The following is a 24,269-nucleotide window of genomic DNA, read 5'->3' on the forward strand; positions in this document are numbered from 1 at the left end:
TGTGGTTATATACATTTACCTTCACTTTATGCGATGAAACAACAAAATCATGCCAAACTGTATTTTAGATACTAAAAAACAAGTTATGGATCATAAAAATGGAACAAAATATAAATACTGTGCCATTATTAATACACACACAAATAATACACACACAAACACACACACGTGGTAAGCTTAGGCTTACCATGAGCTGTCCTCTTGAGTATGTTAAACTATTCTTAAATCATGTTTCCAAACTAGCTTTGGGTTGACTGATTGTTTTTTATCATTCCAGAGTGAAGATAATAGCTTTATTTTCTAGCACTTACACCTTCTTATATATTATACAAAGTGTAACTGTACACAGTTTTTTAGACCCTAATCTTTAGCATTCAGAACAGAATATAGAGAATTCTTATATCCTTAGTTCTTTAAGAAATATAGAAAATCTAGGTATAGTGCAATCAAAAGATAGAACCAAGAAACAGTATTGCCTATAAATCCTCATTTAACTCTTAACTTACATATAAAATTCTTTCTCCATCGTTCAATGTCTACTTCATATTTTACTTTTCATACTGAACCACAGAAGATAAATTAGAACTACCACTGATAACTATTTTCTAATTGATCTTAATATACTTAGCAATTCTGTGCTACTGATATACAGTTATGTCTTCCTTACCAAGTCAACTATCTTTCCTAGAATATATACTTTATATTTCCCTTTAAAGTAAGAAAAGGATTCTATTTTTACTTAAGCTATCTACTTTTAATCGCAATTTTTGAGATTACTGAAGATTCATATGCAATTATAAAAAATAATACAGAGCCCCCCGTACATGGTGCCATTCCTCCAAATGGTAGGTAACTAGTTTGCAAAACTATAGTATAATATCCCAATCAGGATACTGACATTGATATAACCCACCAATATTATTCCAATTTTCTCAGTTTCAGTGTACTCATTTGTCTGTACATGTGTGTACAGTAAGTTCTATATAATGTTATTACCTATATAGGCTCATGTATCTACCACCATAGTCAAGAGACTGACTAGTTCCTACACCACAAGGATCACTCCTGTTGTCCTATTATAGTAATCACCTACCCATCCTTCTTCTGGGTTCAGCTACTCTATAAGCTCTGGCAATGATTAATTTCTCAATTCTAAAACTATGTTGTATCAAAAATGTTATGTAAATGAAATCATATGTCATCTTTGGAGATTCGCTTTTGTCATGCAGCATAATTCTCCAGAGATTCATTCAAGTTTCTGTGTGTACTGCAGTTTGTTCCTTTTTATTAATGAGTAGTATTCTATGGTTTGTATGCACCCCAGTTAATCCATTTACTTGCTGAAGGCCATCTGGGCTGATTCCAGTTTTGGAATATTAAAAATAAAGGCATTATGAACACCTAATTAGTTTTCATTTCTTTGAGATAAATAATCAAAAGAGTATAACTACTGGAGGTTATGGTCATTTCATGTTTAGCTTCGTAAGAAACTGCCTATAATACTTCACATTCCCACCAAAAACATATGAGTGATCCAGTTTCTCCACACCATTGCCAGTTTTTTGTGCTGCCATTATTTTTTATTTTAGCTATTCTGTTGGTAGTGTGTTATCTTCATTAAGGTTTGAATTTGCATTTCCATTTTATTGCTGTTCAGTTGTTATGTTATGTCCGGCTCTTTGCATTTCCCTAGAGATGCTGACTATCTTTTTCTGTATGTATTTGGTATCTGTATATCTTCTTAGATGCAAATGTTTTTGTCTTTTCCTACTGTCTAAATGGACTGTTTGGGTTTTCTATTACTGTGTTTCAAGATGTCTTTATGTATTCTAAATACTAGTCCTCTGTCAGATATGTGCTTTCCAAATAATTTCTCCCAGTCTGTAGCTTCTCTTATCTTCCTCACTTTGTCTTTCAAAGGGCAAATGTTTTAAAATTATGTTGAGATACAACTTGTCAATTTTTCCCTTTGTGGACTGTACTTTTTGGTATCAAATCTAAGAATTAATTGCTTAATCCTGTATCTACAGAATTTTTTCTTCCATTTTTTTCTAAAAGTTTATAACTTTATATTTTATGTTTAAGTCTATGATCCACTTTGAGCTAATTTTTGTACAAGCTGTGAGGTTTAAGATTTTAGAGATTCATTTTTGTAAATATGAGTATCCAACTGTTTAACATCATTTGTTGAAAAGACCATCCTTCTTGTATTGAATTGCACTGTGCAATTCTAAAAAATCAGTTGTGCTATCTGTGAAGATTTATTTCGGGGTTTTCTATTATGTTCCACTGATCTATTGCTTATTCTTCCAATATCAGAAAGCCTTGATTACTGTAAGTATATAATAAGTCTTGAAATCAACTAGACAGATTTCTCCTACTTCATTCTTTTTCCAAAATTCTTTTAGCTATACTAGCTATTTTATGTTATTTAGAATGAGGTTGAAAAAGTTTGTCAGATTTTGAAAGGAATTCATTAAAATTACACAATTTGGAAGACAACTGACATCTTCAAAATGTGACTCTTTCAGTCAATGAGGAGAGTATGTCTCTCCATTTAAATATTATTTTCAGAATTTATAGTTTCCAACACATAGGTCCAGATCATATTTTGTTAGATTTACACCTAAGAGTTTTTTTTTTCCCCTACAACTGTAAACGGTATTGTATTTTTAATTCCACTTTCCACATGTTCTTTGCTAATATTTTGAAACACAACTGATTTGTGTATGTTTATCTTATATCCGGCTACCTTCTAAAATTACTTATTAGTTTTCCAGGGTTTTGCTTTGTTTTGGTAAATACCTTGGGGTTTTCTATACCAAAAAAAAAGTTATTTAAAAAGGGGGAACAATTTTATTTCTTCTTTTAATTGGTATACCTTTTATTTGTTCTTCTTGCCTTACTGTATTGGCTATGACTTCCAGTACTGAAATGAATAAGAGCAGACATCCTTGCCGAGATAACCTTGATATTTTAGGCAGAAAACATTCAGTCTTTCACCACAAAGTATGATGTTAGCTGTAGGTTTTTGAATATGTTCTTTATAAGTTTAAGAAAAATTATCCTCTATTACCAGTTTTTAGGGTTTCTACCATGAGTGGGTTATTGAACTCTGTCAAGAGCTTTTTCTAAATCAATTAATGTGATCATGCCAATTTTCCTGTCTCTGTTAATACGGTAGATTATAGTCAATGATTTTTAAAATACTGACCAGCCTTGAATCCCTGGAATGAACTCTACTTCGTCATGATATATAATTCTCCTTATACATTGCTTGGCTCTATTTACTAATATTTTGACAAGGATTTTTCCATCTATATGCATTAAGGAAACTGGGTTGGTCATAATTTTGAGGGTTTTTTTTGTTTGTTTAACTGCCTTTGTCTGGTTTGGTATGAGGATAAGAGGAGCTTCATAAAACACATTGGGGAGGGTTCCTTCCTTTCTATTTTTTGAAAGGGGTTGTGAAGAACTGGTGCTCACTGTGCTAAAATATGTGGTACAAGTCTCCAGTGAAAACTTCCCAACAGATTTTCTTAAGAGATTCTAAATTATGAATTTAATATCTTAACAGTTATGGGGCTACTAAAATTATCTAAGTCATATAAGATGAGTACTTTGTGCTTTTCAAGGCACTGGTTCAACTAAGTCACCAAATTATATGTGCAGTATTGTCCCTTATTATCCTTTTGGTATGTACAAGGTTTGTAATAGTAGTAGTTTCAGTCTTAATACTGGAAATTTTTATCTTATCTTTTTTCCCTGTCAGTCCTGCTACAGGTTTATCAGCTGGATTGATCTTTTCAAATAACTGCTTTTATTCTGTTTTCAATTTCACTGATTTCTGCTCTTTTATTATGTCCTTCCTTCTACTGGCTTTGGGTTTCTTTTGCTCTTTTTCCAGGTTAGGTGGAAGCTTACATTATTAATTCATAACATTTTCTCTTTTTTCTTATGGAAGAATTTATACTGAAGGCCAGCATTTAAAGCTATACATTTTCCTCTCCATGGTGGCTCAAACGGTAAGGAATGTGTCAGCAGCATGGGAGACAGGGGTTCTATCCCTGGGTTAGAAAGATTCTCTGGAGTAGGGAATGGCTACCCACTCCAGTATTCTTGCCTGGAGAATTCTATGGATAGAGGAGCCATAGGGTTGAACAACAAACACTTTCCTCTCTATAGTATTGCTTCAGCTGTGTCTCAAAATTTCTGATATGTTACACATCTGCATTTCCATTCAAAATATATATATATTTTTAATTTGCCTTGAGATTTCCTCTTTGACTCATGGATTATTTAGAAGTGCATTGTTTATTTTTCCAATGTTTGGTGATTTTCCAGTTAACTGTTACTGATTTCCAATTTGATTCCAGTGTGGCAGAAAAACATACTCTCTCTGATTTTAATTCTTTTAAACTGAAGTTTGTATTATGGCCCAGGATATGGTCTATCCTCGTATGTAGTCCACAGGCACCTGAGAAGAATGGGTACTTTGCTGTTGTCGAGTGCACGGTTTTATATCTATTAGAGCTTGTTGGCTGATGATATTGTTAAGTTCCATATCTTTGTTAATTTTTTGTCTAGAGATTCTACCTACCAATTATTGATAAGGGCACTGAAGTCTCCAACTGTTAACTGTAGATTTGTCAATTTCTCCTTTCATTTTGGAGAGCTTTTGCTTCACACATTTTGCAGCTCTGTAACTTAGTTGGTACACATTTAGGATTGCTGTCTTCTTGATGGACTGACCTTATCATTAGACAATGCCCTTCTTTGTCTCTAGTAATTCTGCTTTAAAATCTGCTTTATCTCCTTTTAATATAGCCATGCCTCATTTCTCTTGATTAATGTTTACATGATATATAATTTTCAATCCTTTTACTACCAACCTGCCTATGCCAATATACTAAAAACGGTTTTTTGTACCCAGCATATTGTTGGGTCACATTTTTTAATCTAATATGCTGATCTCTTCCTTTTACTTGGTATGTGTGTTAGTCGCTCAGTCATGTCTGACTCTTTGCGACCCCACGGACTGTAGCTTGCCAGGCTCCTCTGTCCACGGAATTCTCCAGGCAAGAAGACTGGAGTGGGTTGCCATACCCTTCTCCAGAGGATCTTCCTGACACAGGGATCAAGTCCAGGTCTCCTGCATTGCGGGCTGATTCGTTACTGTCTGAGCCACCAGGGATGTCCTTTACTTGGTATAGTTAGACCATTTACACGCAACTAAATCTGCTATTTTAATGTTTGGTTTGTTTTCTTTTCTGTGCCTTCTTATGAATAACTTCAAAAAAATTTTTGAATTAAATTTTACTTCGATTTATTGATAGTGCTTCTGAGTGTATCTCTTTTTCAGTGGTTGCTCTACATGTTACATTACATACACAAAAATTTTAGTCTATCGGTCTCATTTTTTTAACTGTTCAAGTGAAGTACAGAAACCTTACCTCTGTCTTTTTACCTCTTCCAATTTTGCAATATGATTGTTTTAAATAGTTCCTTTACATATGTTTAGAATCACACCAGACAGTGTTATAATTTTGGTTCAAGTATCAAAGATAATTTAGAAAACTCAAGAGGAGAAGGAAAGCCTATTGTATTACCCTAAGTTTTGCTTACAGTGTTCTTTCTTCATTCCTAATGTTCCAATATGCCTTCCTTTTACCATTTCCTATTTAGAGAATTTTCTTTAGCCATTTCATTAAGGTAGGTCTGCTAGTAACAATTTTTCTCAGGATTCTCTCATCCAAGAAGGTCTTGATTTCCCCTTCATTCCTGAATAATATTTCCACTGTGTATAAAACTCTAGTTGACAGCTCTTTTCTATCAACACTTGAAAAATGTGCTACTTCCCTTCTGACCTCCGTAGTTTTTGATGACAGATCTGCTTATGAGAAACCAGATTGCTTCTCCCCCATAAAAAAGGTACCTTTTCTCACTCACTGCTTCCAAGATATTTTGTCTTTCCTTTTCAAAAGTCTAATCATAATTGAACTTGATGTAAAGTTCTTTTGGCTTATCTTGTTTATGGTTTGCTCAGCTTCTTGGATCTGCAGCTTTATGCCTTTTGCCAAATTTGGGAAGTCTTCAGTCATTATTTCTTAAGTGTTTTTTCAGCCCTGTCTTTTTCCTCTCCTTCCAGGACTCCAATGACACCAATGTTAGACCTTTTGTTATAGTCCCATCGGTCCCTAAGGATTTTCACCCCTCACTGTACTTCTTCTGTTAATTAAACTGGGCAATTTATACTGTTCTATTGTCAGGTTCACCGACTACACACTGTCTCTTCCATTCTGGTGTTGAGCCTATCCATTAACTTTTTAATTTTGGTTACTGTATTTCTCAGTTCTAAATTCCCATTTCATTTTTCTTTATATCTGCTATTTCTTCCTCAGGACTTTCTATTTTCTCATTTGTTTCAAGTGGGCTTAGGAACTTTCACTGATGTATTGATATTTCTATGATGGTTGCTTTAAAATATTTGTCAGATAATTCTAACATCTGTCACTGCTCCCTTTGTGGCCTCCACTGATACCACAGGTAGGAGGGGGATAGCCTCCCTATCTGGGAGGTGGGAAGTGGTAAAAGTCCTGACTCTCATCTAGGCCTCCTCTAACATTACTCCAGTGGGAAGAGAAAGGAACACCTTTTTACTACTAGGTGGGAGTGTAAGGCTAGGCTCCCCACATGGTCTGTACCAACAATTAACCACAGTAAAAGGAGAATGGCAGTGGGGAGGTTCAGTACTGCCCAGGAGGGAAGAAACTTCTGGCTCCTAGTCAGTCTTCTCTGAAATCACCCCAGCAGGGGGTTGGAGCACCCTGTTACAACGTCGAGGATCCCTACTCAGCCTTGGCTGACATGGGTTAGGGTTGGGGCCACAATCTTTCTGGTAGTGTCTGGCTACAGCACAGCAGTTACTGGCTAAGTTTTCTGCCTTGCCACGCTGTCCTTTCCCCAGTCTTTTGTCTAGAGACAGCAGACTTATTAATCTGTGCTATTTGCTATTTCCAGCCTGCCAGCATCTTCAGCTCCAAATTTGGGATACATTAGGCAAAAAGAAAACCCAGGGAACTCACCCCATGTCATTCCTTGAGTCCTGAGGTCCCTAGTCTTTATGCCTTTTCTCCACCTTTCAGAGTCTTCTTATGTTTATTTTATATATAATGTTCAAGATTTTCAGTTGTTTAAGCGGGAGGAATAGGGCAATGTACATCTACTCCATCATCCTGAAAGCAAAAGTCCCCACTTTTTAAACTGGTTCCCACTATGTTCAACCACACAAATTCCTGGAAAAATGAGGGTAGAGTCCATGGAAGAGAGTTTTCTTTATGTGATGCTTACATATTTGGACAAATTTGGACTACTCTACCAACCAAATGAGTTACGTGACCAAGCCAGCCATATAAAAATGTCCAAATTACCTGTTAAATCAAGGTAGCACTTATGATATAAATGTCTGTAAGCTAAATATCTGGGAACACTCATGATTTCACAAATGCTTATGAATTTAACAATTTTCTATTCAAAACTTTAAAATGATCATTAAACTGTGTTTACTTAGGGAACAAAGGTCTTTCACCTAATCTGATCTTTCCCAAGACACTACAAGGAACCATATAGCCAAATCCAGTTTTAGACTTTTGAACACGTTTTGACATAATAAACTGATATTTAAATGTACATACCCCAAAAGAGAATAAAACTATCCTAATAAAAATGGCCTAGAATAGTACCTACCATTGAATAAGCAACTCAATAAAACTACCTATAAAAAGATAGTGTTTAAAATTTACTATTAAGCGTAACGCTCTCCTCTAGTTAACTAAAGTCAAACATGTGAGGTTATACAATTTAGATCTTCTTAAAATAATACACTCTCAAATATGCTTGGCAATAAGCAGATTCAAGGTTTCTTTGATTATAAAGTTCAGAGAGACTAATTTTATGTAGACAGTTCTAATTACCTAATAAATCAGTGAGAATCAAGTTTTTAAAAATATTAATATAAGCAATCTTTTGGCTTATATTATTTTTTCAGGATTAATGACATGTAAAATAACAGGAAATTAGAAACATATTATTTTAGTATTCTCACTCCCTGCAACATCACAAGAACATAAATGTTAATGTAACAAAGTAGAGATTTCCTTAAATCACCTTAATCTAATGCGGAGCTACACAAAATATCCTAGAATATTTTGTGAATATGTTCCTCAGAATCCTAGTATCCTTTGAAATACTAACAGATGTCCCACAGATAAAAGGTTGGTTAATTTCTCTATTACAGAAACACTGAGGGCATTTAAAATTAAATATGCATTGTCAACTTCCCAAAGAGAATTACAGTTACACAGTTTCCCAATTTTATTTAATCAGAAGGCTTCTTCCAAACATCTATTAAGCCTGTTGGAGACTAGTGCTGAACAAAACTCAATCTGAGAGACAGAATAGCAGCAGAACCCTTTACACTAGTTGGCCAGATAAAATGGAGACTAGAAACTTAATAAATATTACAGTTATAACAACTAAGAAATAATCCAATAAAAAAACCATTAGGATGAAAACTTGTTTTAAAAAACTATATAGGCAATTTTTAGCACTTATTTAAAAATTAGTCTGCTATCAATCATGCTGAAAAATAACCAAAGTTAGATGTTATAATGATAAATTAACTAACTGGCAACTCCATTCTTATTTAATTTTAAATATTACTCTCAAGTTAATTTATTTAAACATGGAGATAAAACAATTCAGAAACTGGGTGTTTCAGATGAAGTTAAGAAACAAACAAACAAAAAACCTCTTATTTTTAACAGAATTTCATCCTTACTGATCTGAAATTAAATACCAAGTGTTAACCACCGTGAATACACATAACTATAGTATTGTGGCTCAGTAAACAGAATATGTAATAAGCAAAACATATAACCATCAATGCTGTGTATGAAGGTAAGTACACGTGTGTATATATGTGTGCATGCAGTCAAGTAAAGTATGTTTGTGTATGTATGTATAAATAGCCAATAAGGCAAATATACCAGAGACCATTAGTAAGAGTAAGAAAATAAATTTTAAGAGTTCAACTTAAATTAAGGCCAAATATTATAATAGTCTGAATAAGATTTTATAATGCTTCTTTTAACTAGATATTTATAATACACATTTATACCAAATTCTTTTTAAAACACATAGCACTAACAAAATACACAATGGCAAGCAGTGATATAACACTAAATTTAGATGTTATATGGTGATTTCTGCAGTTTAAGAAGTGTAGGTTGTAAGTTTGAATTCAGAAAATAAAGGGAAATCACTTACCTCTAACTAAAGTTCTCTGAAGGTAGTATCCTCCTTAGAACCCCTATCTTGGGTAGTCTTACCTGCTGTAATTTCCCTCAAGAGACTCCAGCAAAATCTAGGAAGTTTTAGGTTCCCTTCTGCAAGCCCTATAGCGCATGTGTGTATAAACCTGCTTACATCCTGCTTCATAGCTGTAACTTTCAATTCCCGCTGAATAATCACCACCACCATCATCCATATATCAATGTAGTATAGAATTGGAGAATTCCATTTAGAAATGTGACTTTTTTCACTTCTCCAAAAATATCCTCCAATTCACTTCACTGCTGTGTCTGTAACGTACTGAGGAGAGTGGTAACAATTCAGCAGGCAAATAATGAAAAAGATTTAGCTATTTTTCTATAGCTGAATATTCAAGTATTGTATTTGCTGAATACTCAATTATTAGATTCCAACATAACACAAATAAAACTAACTTCCTCAAAATTCAATAAATATGTAAGAAAAAAACTAAACATATACATGAAAAATCTTGCATAAAAAATATTTTCATAAATAAAGTAGAAAAAACAGTGTACATCACTTGGGACTACTGAACACTTCCCTAGTACATTTCTTTAAAGAAATGCCAAAGTTTTAAAATGAGTTAGGAGATAAATCACTGAAAGATAAATCTTAACGATTTTTCAGTATGTCTCTTCTACCTTAAACTGACAAAATAAAGTAAAAACAAAACAAAAATGAAAAATAAAACTAGCCACTCAAGCCAAGGCCAATCTCATATACCTAGAATGGCAGTTTACAAGGGTATTAATAAGTACTTAACAGAATTTTTCAAATCTGTTCAGGAAGCTGACTGAATGACTATATCGTACACCTGTAACTTACATAATATTATGCAGTAACTATACTTCAATAAAAAGAAAAACATGCACTTAAAAAAAAAAAAAAATAATGGAGCAAAGGGGGCCAAATCTTCCCCTATCTCGGAAAGGCCTTTTACTTTGGATTCCCACTGACTGATCCCATAACTTCTTGCTGTTATTGCCTGGCAGTCATATAAAAATAGGAGAAAAAAGCAAAGGGTATCAATTGTCCTAGAGACTACTAAATCACAGTTGAAACGCTATTTTAGAGGCTAAAGTATGGACTAGTTTTAAGAGCACTGATTTTACCTACAAGCCACCATCGGCTTGACTGCAGCATAAGTAAGATCATCACGATGAAATTTGACTTTTTCAGATATCTTAGCTGTGAAAGTTTCCCCTGACTCATAATAGGTTCAAATAAATGTTTCTAAATTCTAATTTTAAATGTCAATTTAACTCCTTCCATGACTCTCCTTTTGTATAAGCAATTAAATACACAAATATAAGGATAAAATACAATAATAAAATTACCAAAAAGCAATTAAAAACAGAGAACAAAAGGAGAAATGAGAAAATCTTAATCACCCAATTTGATGATATATAAATAAGCTAATTATATATAATTCTGATTCTTCAAATTATCTGTGCTTATAAAATGCCTGGGTCATTTTAAAATTAAATTTTAGAATAGGAATGCTTTTTCAAAAAATACGGTCTGTATTTGTCTTAATAACTAGAGGTTATTCTTCTCACAAAAGTATATGGAACAAAACAGTGCTTTCAAAACAAAAAAGTACTTTCCAAAAAAAAAAAAAAGTAACAACAGAGGTATTTATAGGAAATTCCCTGGCAGTCCAGTGGTTAGGCCTCTGCACTCACACTGCCAAGGGCCCAGGCTCAAGCCCTGATGGGAGAACTAAGACCCCACAAGCCACCTGGCAAGGCCCCCCAAAAATAAACGTTAAAAAGTAGCATTTATAAAATAGACTGTTTACACAGGTTTAAAAAAAAGATAAAGTGAAATAATCTAGTCACTTCTACAAAAGAATAAAAGATTGAGCCATGAGGCAGTACATTTGTATATACTTCTTCTCTTAAACATGCACTATTAGGACTCACTGAAGGGTCAAAAATCTTCTAGATCTTGCTAGTTTAAATGCAGGAATGACTAACAACCCAAGAAGGTGTATCTAGGATGATACTTACCTTAGGATATATTATATCACTGTGCTATTATGTATTCTGTGTATGGATACACAAGCAGTCAGCTGAAAGGTACACACCACACTAGCAAATGCCTGGCTGGACCCATAAGGTCGGATGACCAATGGAATATCAAGATACGTGTCGATTCTCCAGCCCTCATAACCACATTCCAGACATCTCACGTAGTCCTTCAGCTTGCCTTGATACAGTTCATTTATAAGATCAGCCTAAAAATAAGAACATTTGAATTTTTAAAGGGTTCCTTTAAAATTAGTTAATACTTTATGTCTTTCATAATGAGTTTCAAAAGGATATTGATTCTTACTGTTGAAGTTTTAGAAAGCTTTAAGATTTATCTAATCTAAAATTCTATAGGAAAAAAATCAAAGCTTAACAAAGACAAAATAAATTAAGAATGTGCAAAAACGAACTATTTCAATTCTTATATCACTAAAAATCCCACTATTAAAATGTTTTGTTGAAATCAGTTATCAACTAACTTTACTACTAAGCCCTATATTATATTTAATTAGGATGGGAATACATCACAATCCATCATTTTAGGCATATTGATAATCACACAGCTAAATAACTGGCTCTATAGCTTTACATATACATATAACCATTTTCACAATAATATACTCTGACTTCTAAAATCATATCCTCTATCCCAAGGTACAAATAAAACTTTTTTTAGTAATACATATAAAATAATTTGAAGGAAAAATATACTGTACTTTAAATGAATAGAAATTAAAAAAGAAATCTTAAACTCTATCTCCCTCAAGATAGCCTCACCTAAAAAGAATGAATCTCTCACCTACTCCCCAAACTTAGTCAACTAGGAGATACTCTGACCCAAAGGAGACAGGTAACTCCCTAAGTAAGGACCCTCCCTGTGAATGTCTTGCCTCAAGATTTCTGTACCAAAACTTGGGAACTCAGAAGGAATGCCCCAGCTGGTCTTAACAAAATTGTTGACCCACACAGGGATGTTAACAAGGACGAAGGGTACCTTCAAACCTACGAAAAAGAAACATCCCCTGATACCATCTACATAAGGTTACAAAAAGACAATCCTATAGATTATGTAGAGAATCTAGATCACTAAATGAATGTAAATTTTTTTTCAATATTTCTTAAGTAAGAATAGGTTAAGAGGGAAATCACTGTTTGCCTCTTTCATAAATTTATACCTCAAGGATTTAGGATTTATAAGTCTTCAAACTAGGAACTACCATAACTGTCTATGTTAATACTATTTATTTAATGAACCCTTCTTCATTCACCTGCTCCAGCTATATCTGATTGTCTTCTCTGAGAGGGTATTTCTAAGTGTTTCAATCCAGAGTTTTTCAAAGAGTTTTGCTAGCAACCCACAGTAAGAAAATAACTTACACTGCAACCTAGTACACATAACTGTAACAAAAGTGGCATAAAACAATACTTACCCTTACTATGTGATGCTTCTCTTATATTTTTCTATTTTATTCCTTTTTGAAAAAAAAAGTGCTGTGTAGATTCACTAAATTAATTTCATAAATGAATAGACTGCAATCTAGTTTGAAAAACTCTAGTCCAGGCCATCAGAATAGTTCCGATCAGACAGTACATCCTCCCGGCTATCTTTCAGATTCTTCCTCTTTTTATCTCTAATGATCTTTTATCACTACACTTAGCATAAACCCTCCTCTGTAATGAGTCCTGAGCCTCATCCAGTTCAGCCTTAGGCCTCATTCCAGTGATAGATATCTAACGTTCTCCCGCTTTTAATCTGTTCCTCCTTTCACTGGATAAGAATAGGGTCAGATTAACAAGGATCCTAAGTGTGAAAGGGCTTCCCTGGTGGCTCAACTGGTCAAGAATCTGCCTGCAATGCGGGAAACCTGGGTTTGATCCATGGGTTGGAAAGATCCCCTGAAGAAGGGAACGGGTACCCACTCCAGTATTCTGGCCTGGAGAATTCCATGAACAGTATATAGTCCTTAGGGTTGCAAAGAGTTGGACACAACTGAGCATCTCTCACTTTCACTAAGTGTGAAAAGCATGACTATACCTCACTGGTCAAAAAGAAGGTAATGCTGGATGAATATACTTTACAATGTACACTTTATGTGTTACAGGTAAGATATCTAATTTACTTAGCATCTATCTGAAATTACTATTCAAAAATCACCCCCTCCCCCCACACACACATGAATTACATAGTTTTTAGCTAAAAAGAGACCATCTAGATCACAGGGCCCAACTTCCTTAAAGATGAGGAAACTGTCAGTACTTTAACAACTGGACTAATGCCCAAGTTTTAAAACATTCCAATAAAATAAAGTCACTTAAAGGAATTAATAATGTATTAGAAAACACTCCCCTCAACTTGAGAGAGAAATTACCTGTTCTGTTTGTTTCCATTTCTGTTCCAAAGCATCAAACATGACTCTGCACAGTTCTTGTACATCATGCTGCTGCCAAGCTATTTTAAAATAAAATTTAATTAAAAAGAGCTATTAACTTAGTGTAATGAAATATTAGTTTGTTGTTTAAAAGTAAATTGTCAGAAATATGGGAAAGTCTACACAAAATAATGCTAGATTTAAAAAGAACACAAAATATATATTAGAGTCATAAAAAGGCAATCATATGAAAAAGAACCAAGAGAGCTCAACATTTTCAGTAGCATATGCTTTATGGTGCTACAATATTTGCTATTTTTATTATTTTTCACTGTAGAGTCAAGAAATAAGTTAATAAAAATCTAAGCCAACACATTTTTAAAATTTTAGTTTAAGTACATAAAAATAGAGTATAACCAAACTTATTTTACAAGATAGTTTTTAATGGATCAAAAACTTATGACTTGGAGCTTAAATTTTAAAAATTAGCTATTTTTAAACACCAACCAAAAAGCAATGAAAAGGTTTAAAGTAAAGATGTTAACATGTCGTTTATAATACAGTCTCTCAGAATTCCTTTGACTATTGCAAATACTTATAAGAGAGTTAGTACCCTCACTACTATCCCATCCAAAGCTCCTTGTAACATCTGTGGTTTCAATTGCTCTCTTTTTGCTGGTTTGTAACAAAACAAAAAGCCTCTGAAGTTGGTATGGGATACTTGTCACTGGATCTTCTTCAGATTCTTCAAATTCCCACCTATTGGAATGAAATGTTTGAAAATTATTCATAACATATTTTTATTTGTTAAAGCATAATTAACATTAAGACCATAACAAATGTAAATTTTTAACTCTGGGGATTTTATGGAGCTTGGCTATTAACTGAAGCTATTAATATCTAATGAAATATTCTAATTCATAAATTTAGAAAGCAATTGAGGCAACATGAATAAAAGGCAAAGGTTATTTACGAGTAATCGGTGAACCTGAACCTGGTCAAGATTCTTGTCCCAATTATTAACTCACAGAAAATAGAAGTAACAAAATATTAAATGACACTATGGCATTTGACCATCAAAATCCAAACTGTGGAAAACTACGGGACAAATGCCATCAGTTTTTGATACACATATGTATTTCCAAGGAATAAACTGCAATGTGGAAAGAGATCAAAGGGGATCAAAAATAGATTAAATAGGTTAAAAGTCTTGTCAATTTCAATGCACAGATCTTGTTTGGATCCTGATTTGAACTGTTCAAAGAAGAAATTATGAAGCAATCAGGGAAATCTTAGCAGTGACCTAAGATATAATTTACAGATGATATGATTAGGTATGTGCTTCCAAATAATCAGAATGGGGGATTATAGACAAAAAAGACTGATCATGAGTTGATAATATCCAAAGTTGGGTGATGGGTACAGAGGAATTCATTATACCATTTCACTATTTTTTTTAATATGTTGGAAATTTTCCATAATTCATGCCTACATACCTAAAGTGGTAGGTTCTTTCTGGTTGCTATATAACAAGTGAAGAGAATAAACAAACGGAACCCTATCTTTCATGCTAGTACTATCCTGTCTGTAGTCCAGCAAGGTCTAGCCTTTTAAGGGAGCCATCCCTTCTTTAGCTCTACATGATGAACTTACCCATTTTTGCTCTTGAAAGTCCTCCTGTCTAAAGTCCTCTTAATCGTCTCTACCTGGCCAAACCATACCTATCTTCATGACTACCTCAAGTTCCACTTGCTCTGCTAGATAAGCCACTTCTCCAAGTTTCGTTAATCTCTCTTCTCTCTAAACTCTCATGGCATTCTGCCATCCTTAAATGTTATTTAAACTACTTTAAAAAAATACACATATTGCTACTGTGAAGAGATCTGTGAATTACTTAAGAACAAAGACCTTATTTCTAACTTTATCAAGTACCCACATATAAACACTGGGTAACAAATACTTGCTGAATGAAAAACATGTCAACTTTTTCAAGTAAATTCAGATGGTGAGCGTACATATGAATTTAATGGTAATATAATGTTGTTTGTAATATCAAAAGTCCCAAAAGTACTTTAGATACATATTTAAAGTAATTACAAAGGTGTTTCTCAAAAGTAACAAAAAAAGGAGGAAAAAAAATCAGTTTATCTGTACTTTAAAATGTCAAAAAATAAAAGTTATGGATACTGTAAAGAAATATACAAGAGTGTATTAAATGTATTATAATAGGATACTCATAAAAACAAATGTCTGACTTTAGGGTTTATTTAAATATGGATATATACAAACATATATACACAGTCTTTTAAAATATACACACACACATAAAACACAGAACAGTTGCATTATATTTTAATTAAAAACAAAATTTTCAAGTTTAAAAAGGCAACTGTGTTTCTTAAATTGAGATGTGGAGGAAAAAAAGAATATGGTTTACAAATTCAGATTATCTCCAAAAGTAGATAACATACTTCTTCATAAAGGCTTTAAAGCTAAAAGCAAGGGAAGCTTAAATATAATAATTTATCTTAAACATAAATCTTATCAATTTTATCCTGTTGCTGTCTATACATTTCTGATTCTCTCTCCCCACAAATTTTTCATATGTCTGCCTCTCATAAAATCCTTTTCTTATTTACTATTCAAGGTATGTTTTAAGAAGTGAGAAATGCCCCAAACTTAACAAATAAGTGCAAGAAGGTAAATAGATTTAATTAGTTAAAAGTTGTATTTCATTCTTAAATCAATTTTATTGATAGAATTTTTTTGGATACTCACTTATATAATGCATTCCTAAATTCAGGAGTCATAAAAAGTGTTTGCAAAAGGCTATTCAAATAGCAAGTCATTGCTTGGTTTACTAATCCCACATATCCTTAAAAAAAACAAATACACAAACATAGATCAGCATTTATGTAAAAAAATTAACAAAAAGAAAACTTAATAAGAATTTAATACACAGTAAAAATTAACAGGTTATGGTTATAATTGGAAATTATTTCAATCTTTTTCAATAATACCTAAGAAAGACATCTTTGGTCAATATATGCACTATGCAAACTTTATTTCTCAGAGAAAGTCAGGATCTCTGGACATGCTGTTATATGTCCAGAGATATACATAGATATTACATAGCATTTAATAAAATTTTAAGAGAGTTACATTTAATATCGTATTTTGTGACAAAAATAATCTTTGTTCCCCAAATCTAAAAGCTGTGTATTAAAATGGAAAAGTATATACATATTCACTTTAAATATCATATACACCCAAAACATGAAGATAGTACTGAACCAGTTCACCAGGCTCAATAAACCAATTTCTACCAATAATCAATAACATAAGATAAACTCACTGTATACAAACTCAGAGGACTCCCACTGTTGTACACACCCATGAAATATGAAACCCTATAGATCTGCATGCCATGCAGAGTGACGATTAAAGTAAGAAGAGAACTCAGAGATGGAAGAAGGGGAGAATTGAGAGAAAGGGAAAAGGAAAGGAGTAACTTAGATGCATTTAAAATTCAAATGAACTATTTAAGTACTTAACTTTATATACTTAATTAGAAATGGCTACCACTGTTGAGAATATTTTTGGAACTTCTCCTTTGAAGTAGGCTTCAGGCCCAGTTTATGAGGTACACATACACACACACACAAACATATCAGCCTCATCATTTTATTATACCTCATTATTTGAGTAAAATGTGGTAAACACATTGCTTAATAATTAAATTCATTTACTCCCACCTTATACTGAAAGACTTAGTTATCTCAAAAAAACTTAAATCTTTTCTCAATACATGCCAAAGGCATTCACTGAAGCTCTCTGAAATACATTTTTCAATTTTCCAAGAATTAACAAAAATATCTTTTGTTAGTAAGAGAGTGGCAAACTTTGTAGACAAACGATATTGCTAACTAAGGTGATGAAAAAGATCAACAAATGCAGAACGACCTCTGGTTCAGTTGTGGAAAAGAGGAACCGATTCCACACTATCTGCACTTGTACAATTCTAAGAAGAGACCAAGTAGTTGCCTGTCTTTTACTCTGGTTCATGCTTTGATTTCTAATGCCTTCATCTTTAAGAATACTGTGAACACATGTCTATATATTTACTCTACATTGTTACATAATTATAAACTGCTTCAATTCCTAATCAACAGGCGCCACCTGAGTTGTTCTTACAGCATACTGTCCTTAATCCTTACTAGAGCTTTTAATTCACTGCTCTATAATTGTTTATTTATTTGTATATGTTCCCCAACAGTGAGGGGAGGGGTCGAATCTAATTTCTCTCTCTACCCTACTACTTAGCACAGCAGCAGGTACTCATGAGGGAGAAGTGAATGCGACTTACAAGCAACACAAATCTATAAGCTACTTGAACTGATAATGGATTCTTTCCCGCAAACAACAGCACTAGAGCAAGAAGACCCAGTTGTTCTGCACCTGCTCAGCTGCCTGGGATTTCTTCTTTTCCACCTCCTTCCCCAATTCCTCAATAGTCAGGGACAACCATTCTACCGGTAGCCTTAAAAGGCAAGGTACTATCAAGGTACTACTGTCTTTTGTGTACCCTAAGATCAATCATATACCGTTTATTTGTGACCTTGTTTCCCTTCCCTGGGCTTAAACAGTGGCAGGGGGAGGGGTTTAAGGGAAGGAAGGAGTAATAACAATTTTTCCACTGCTCTTTATTTTACCACTAGCAATATCAATTAAATAGAAATGGATGGTCTTTTGTACTTCATTTTCATCATATTCATATTTCACAGAATGACCAGTGTGTCAAATAAAAGTACTATTATTTTCCAAAAGTATGAAGGTTTTAGTGAGATTAAAAAGATAAAATGCTACAGAACTAATAGGAATCTTCTGTCATTATGAATTGTCTAAATCAAAAAATTTCAAATGGGAACTATTATCAAGTGGGCCCTCTATCTGAAATAGTCCTGAGTCAATATCATAAGTATAAGTCAGTAAGGGAAGAAAACATAAGAACATATGCCATTCTGTATAGAACAGTAACAGAGGGCAAACACAGAAAGAAATCCTGAACAGAACCCGTAAGAAATGAAGGAGAACTCTACGAGGCCAAATGAAGTAGAATGAAACTGGCCAACTCAAAGCAGATATAAAGAAAAGAACTGTTAAAGAAACTGGCCAAGGAAAGATATCTCAGATTCAAATGATAAAACACTTGAGTCATGTGGTTTTTAATCACCTGCGAGTCCAATCAGCCTTCAATCCACTCCTTAATTTTTTAAGTGCCCCCCACTTCCAGCCATCTCCTATTAACAGTATTTGGCCACTGGAAGAATTAGTGGGCAAGGAGAGAGAAAAGAGTGAGTCCCCAACCTCACTGAATTATGGAGAGAAGTGCTCCTGCAGCTTTGAGTTGAAATCATGAAAGCATTTTTCAATGAAAATATTTTGTGCATTTCAATAAATTCTTAAGGAAAATGCCAATTCAATAGTCACTAACAATCAGTTTTTGAACACCAATTCGTTTGGATGTATATAGACTGTTTTAATTCAGAAAGGCAGTACTCCAGAACACTGGAGGAAAATGTAAAGTAGGGAAAAGAGTGGAGCAGAACTGTGTGAGGAACGATAGTTGGAAATGAAGACTATGATTACATGGCAATGTATATCTAAGTCCTATAAAAATATTTTTAGTAAATTTCAACTTAGTAATTCAATTTCTAGAAACTTGCCCTAAGGAAATAATCACAGATGAAAATAAAAACTTACAATAATATTCATTATAACATCAGTAATAATTATAGTTTAAATATCTAAATCATATAATGGAACACTACTTTTTAACCATTTAAAAAACATATTAAAATACTACTTAGTAATACTGAAAAATGTTCCTCATATATTATTACATGAAAAATATAGATTAAAACTCTGCTCATAACAATTTCTTCATTTTCTTGAAAGCATTCAGATGAAGGAAAGAGAAGACAAAAATAAGCAAAATCATTAAAGCAGTTTCTGTTAATTGTACTGTCAGAAATTTCCACTTTCTTCATTTACAATATGACAATGAACATGTATTACATTCATATAATCAGAGAACATTTTTTTTTAAGTATACTTTAGTCTCTAGGAATTTACAGGCATCAGAGAGCTATACATTATTCAGTACAAAGTAGGAGTTCTGTAAATACTTCTTGCATAAGGACTGAGTTGGTTGTCAGAATACATAGCAAAAATTTCAAGAATCCCGACTTGTTAAATCTGGAACTTTCTCAAACTATTTCAACTATATTATAAAAATCTAAGGGTATTTATTTAAAACAAAATACAATTTATCCAGCCTACTCAAGAGTAACTAAATCAGCATTTTGGGGAGTAATGCCTCAGAACCTACATTTTTAATAAGTATCCCAAATTTTTAAAGAAATAAAATTTTGAGAATCACTACTATTGACAGTGTAATGAGAAGCAGCTTTCTTATTTCCTATTATCTGAAATAAAAGATACTTTTGAATTCTCTTTTATTCTTGGTAGTTTGCTGCAAAAAGTTCTATTTATATAAATTGATCGTAAATACCAAACCTGACCAGTTTTTACTATTTCCAGAACAAATATGCCATTAATTAAGCCTGTACAAATGCTTAGCTGTGAGGAAGTGATTCTATATTTCAATTACAAAATATAGTAAGTGGAAGACTACAGAACACATTAAAACAAAACCTACAATGTAATTATATAGTTCTCTTTTTATACTAGATGAAAGTGAAAGTGAAAGTCACTCAGTCGTATCCGACTCTTTGCGACCCCATGGACTATACAGTCCATGGAATTCTCCAGGCCAGAATACTGGAGTGGTTAGACTCTCCCTTCCCAACCCAGGGATTGAACCTAGGTCTCCTGCATTGCAGGCAGATTCTTTACCAGCTGAGCCACCAGGGAAGCCCTTATACTAGATATTTGTGTGTTATATTTACAATCATCTCTGTTTTGAAGTTCTAAGAGTAAACACTCTGAAGCCATACCTTGCATGAAATAACATTAACTAGCTGTACAATCAAAAGCAAAATGATATGTAAAATAATTCAGATTACATTTTCAGGCAATTAGCCAGTCTTATATAAATAAAAAATTGCATAAATAAAGCAATTCTGCTAGCTCAAAAAATTGAAAAAAATTCAAAAATTTGTTAGGTTTAAAATAACATATTCAGAGATAAGCTAGCAGGAATTTTTAAATTACATGATTAATGTCAAACATATGACTAGATTAAAGCAGAACATAACACAGTAGTTCTAATAAAATAAGCCTGACCCATTTGTTTCCACATGAAAGTTATCTCTGTAAATCTACTGTAATCCACACAGACAGATATTATACATTCCTTTCCAGAGGAAGTAAACTTCAAAAACTTAATATTAAATTCAAGACAAAAAATTATCAAAAAGAAATGACTTTTTTCAAAATCCAATTTTTTTTTTTACTAAACAGTAGCAGTAACAATAAAGATAACAATGAGATGAGGGAAAGGGAAACCATTCTTGTTCTAACTTTGCTTCTGCTCACTAGTGATCTTGTTTTGGGTCTGAGTTTTCTGATCCATAAAATGAGATTAGGTTTAGATTGCTAAGATTACTCTGGGTTTAATGTCCCATGATTTTATGAAAATACAACAACAATCATAAATCTTACCAGTTTCTGATTTATTCAAAATAGATGAATAGGAGTAGCTTTGGCTGACATAATCACTGGTAGAGCCCACAGAACCTTCTCTTGGAAGTGGACCAATAAATTTATCATGAACACTGTCATCCCCAGCACTGGAATCCTCCTAAAATACAGCATAACCAATATTTACTGAGTGGTAAATACTGCTAAAACAATGAAAAGAGGCATACTAATTCCTGAGGCAATGAAAAAAAGACAAGGCATTACCAGCACCATCAAGACATTTCCTGACTACTTCCTACAGGAAGGTCTGAAACATGCTCAATATAAAACACTTTAGAGAAATGCTTATGTCTCCTTCTAAAGTTCTTGTTTTCTCAAATTTAATTCTTTTTCAATTTTGCTTAAAAGAGAGAGATTTCTTACTAATCAATGAAAAGTACAGTTATGAACTCCTTGATGACAGAGTTTATCACTTATTTTTCTATCATCCTTGCTAAGTAGGCCTGGAAGGGAGGAAATGCTCAATAAGTATTGAATGAAATGGAAAGGTTCCTAGTATTTCCAGTAACAAACTTCCTATCAATGAGGAAAATGTGCAAAGGGAATAAAGGATATAAAATCAGCACAAGCAACTAAGACAGAGTTAAAGAGTAATTACTAAGAATTTTAAAACAAGAATCCCCAAATTAATAGCTAGTTTAGTTTCAATGTTACTCAGACTAATCTAAATCTTCTCATGATGTCATAAACATAAACAGTGAGATTAAAGTAGGTCAGAACACTTTCTGGTATTGCTTTGAAATGGATGCCCTATGTTTAATTACTGTCTACTAACCAGAGAGGCACTCTAATTCACAACAGACTCCTAAATGAAAAGCATCAAACAGAACTTTTCCTGAGGAAAGTTTCATTCAAGAGAAGGGTTCTGAAAAAGTCCATAAACTCTGTGAGCCTTAGTTTACTCAGTCTGTAAAGCAGCAAGTTAAATCAGACCAGGTTTTTTCAGTGAATGCCTCTCAAATTAGGAGTTACTAGATTCAATGATCCCTAAAGCCACTGAACTAGACAGGAAATCCTATTGAAATATGAATTGCAGCAAACACTAACAGAACAGAAATAAATTATATAACTTTACAAACTAGTCATTCTAAAAAGGGGGGGAGGGGCGGGAGTGGGGGCAAAAACAACAGAGTAGCTAATTCTGGGGGTCTTTCTCTACCAAAATACCAGAAAACCTGGCAAAACTGCCAGATTTACAGCAGACAAGCAAATGCTTAACCAAAGAAAAGGCCACCGAAATGCAGTAAGAGATTCTAGACCCATCCATCCTTGTTGTAGTGGTGACTCAGTATGGCAAGAGACTGCACACAAACAAAGGTGCTATGGATACCCAGTGCAACCATGTTAACATACATATTTGCAACAAATCAAGAGAAAACAGAAAAATTATTTATTATACATAAGTTATGTAAAACACATCTCTCCTCTCTCCTTTGGAAAACTGCTTCACAAGTAGTAGGTGACAGTGCACAAAAATTATGAGTACAGGGCTTTCTAAATAGTTTACCAGCAGTATCTGAGGCTGTTCACCATCTTTATCTGTCAAATGCAGAAAGTTCTTCTTTCCTGGCTCAAAATTAGCATCAAGAAGAGACTTATCACTGGTATGATCCAGTGGAGCCTACAGGTATTAAAAAAAAAAAACAAACAACTCAGATAATGAGAAACATTAATGATAATAAAATATGTAAATAGACACGTATCTATAATTATTGGGCTTAAGCAGTATTTTTTAAAAATGAAGATTCTGATAAATTCTGTCAATCTAAACTTGAATTAATTCACCTATTCATGAACTGGGATGGCTAAGCCCAGTGACAGGGTACATACTGACAGGTATCCCATCTGTTCACATTTCCCAATATCTAAAAAAACTGAAGTGCTACACACAAAAAAGAATTATAAGCATTTGTGTTTCGATGGTCTCTAAAATGTATGCAATATAGTATTCAATATAGTATTCATGGGTTTTCATGAAAACTAAAGAATATTTTATATAACTAAAAACATGTTTTGATATAGGAATATAATAAGAATTCCCATATAAGGATTCACTATGTATAAGCAACCCAAATTATATAATCATGTAATATTAAAAAAAGGGCACTTTTAGAAATGAAGGAAAAGCCTGTCCTAATAAATGATACCTACTTCAATTCTACTGCCAGGATTCAGAGGATCCCTGGGAGATAGAAGTGATCACTCCTTTGAAAAATAAACATCTAACATGTTTATTCTTTACCTCTTTTATCTGGTAGGGCAATTTAAATGCTAGCTGTCATTCTGATACCCTCTAGTTAGTAGATTAGGGCTAGAACTCTGTATGCCCCAAGCCCTACTAACCCAACACTCCAGTCTACCGCTGAGAAAAATGAAGGATAGGATGAATGCCCTACTCTTTTGTTTTAAAACTATTTCGTGAACCTGGTAGAGAACGGACTTGTGGACACAATGGGGGAAGGTGAGGGTGGGACAAATTGAGAAAGTAGCATTGATATGTATACCTATCATGTGTTAAATATTAATAGATAGATAGTGGGAAGTTGCTAAATAACACAAGGAGCCCAGCCTGTTAACTCTGTAATGACCTAGAGGGGCGGGATAGCAGGGAGGAGAGGGCAGCTCAGGAGGGAAAGGATATATATATATTAATATAATTATGACTGACTCGCATTGTTGTATGGCAGAATCCAACACAAAACTGTAAAGCAATTACACACCAATTAAAAAAAAACTATTTTGTTCATTAAGAGATGTTTTTAATGTTTCA

General features: G+C 33.4%; 1 protein-coding gene across 21 annotated transcripts in view; it reads right to left on the reverse strand.

Annotated features, from left to right (window-relative positions):
• USP47 (ubiquitin specific peptidase 47) overlaps positions 1-24,269 on the reverse strand; it is a 109,578-nt gene that overhangs the window by 42,443 nt on the left and 42,866 nt on the right. For 19 of the 21 annotated variants that reach the window (XR_014069715.1, XR_014069714.1, XM_081545236.1 and 16 more), the window contains 6 exons: positions 23,007-23,120; positions 21,461-21,599; positions 16,553-16,649; positions 14,388-14,533; positions 13,775-13,854; positions 11,462-11,611 (listed from right to left, as the gene is read on the reverse strand). Coding sequence is in view for 19 of the 21 variants with exons in the window: in XM_081545236.1 (XP_081401362.1) it covers positions 11,462-11,611; positions 13,775-13,854; positions 14,388-14,533; positions 16,553-16,649; positions 21,461-21,599; positions 23,007-23,120 (726 nt within the window). In the remaining 2 variants the exon portion in view is untranslated. Of the gene's footprint in view, positions 1-11,461; positions 11,612-13,774; positions 13,855-14,387; positions 14,534-16,552; positions 16,650-21,460; positions 21,600-23,006; positions 23,203-24,269 lie in introns of all 21 variants that reach the window. The other 2 variants (XM_081545242.1, XM_081545243.1) reach the window with 1 other exon arrangement.

Source organism: Giraffa tippelskirchi, chromosome 11 (assembly GCF_054371585.1).
Source record: "Giraffa tippelskirchi isolate mGirTip1 chromosome 11, T2T-mGirTip1v1.2.pri, whole genome shotgun sequence".
Classification (NCBI taxonomy): domain Eukaryota; kingdom Metazoa; phylum Chordata; class Mammalia; order Artiodactyla; family Giraffidae; genus Giraffa; species Giraffa tippelskirchi.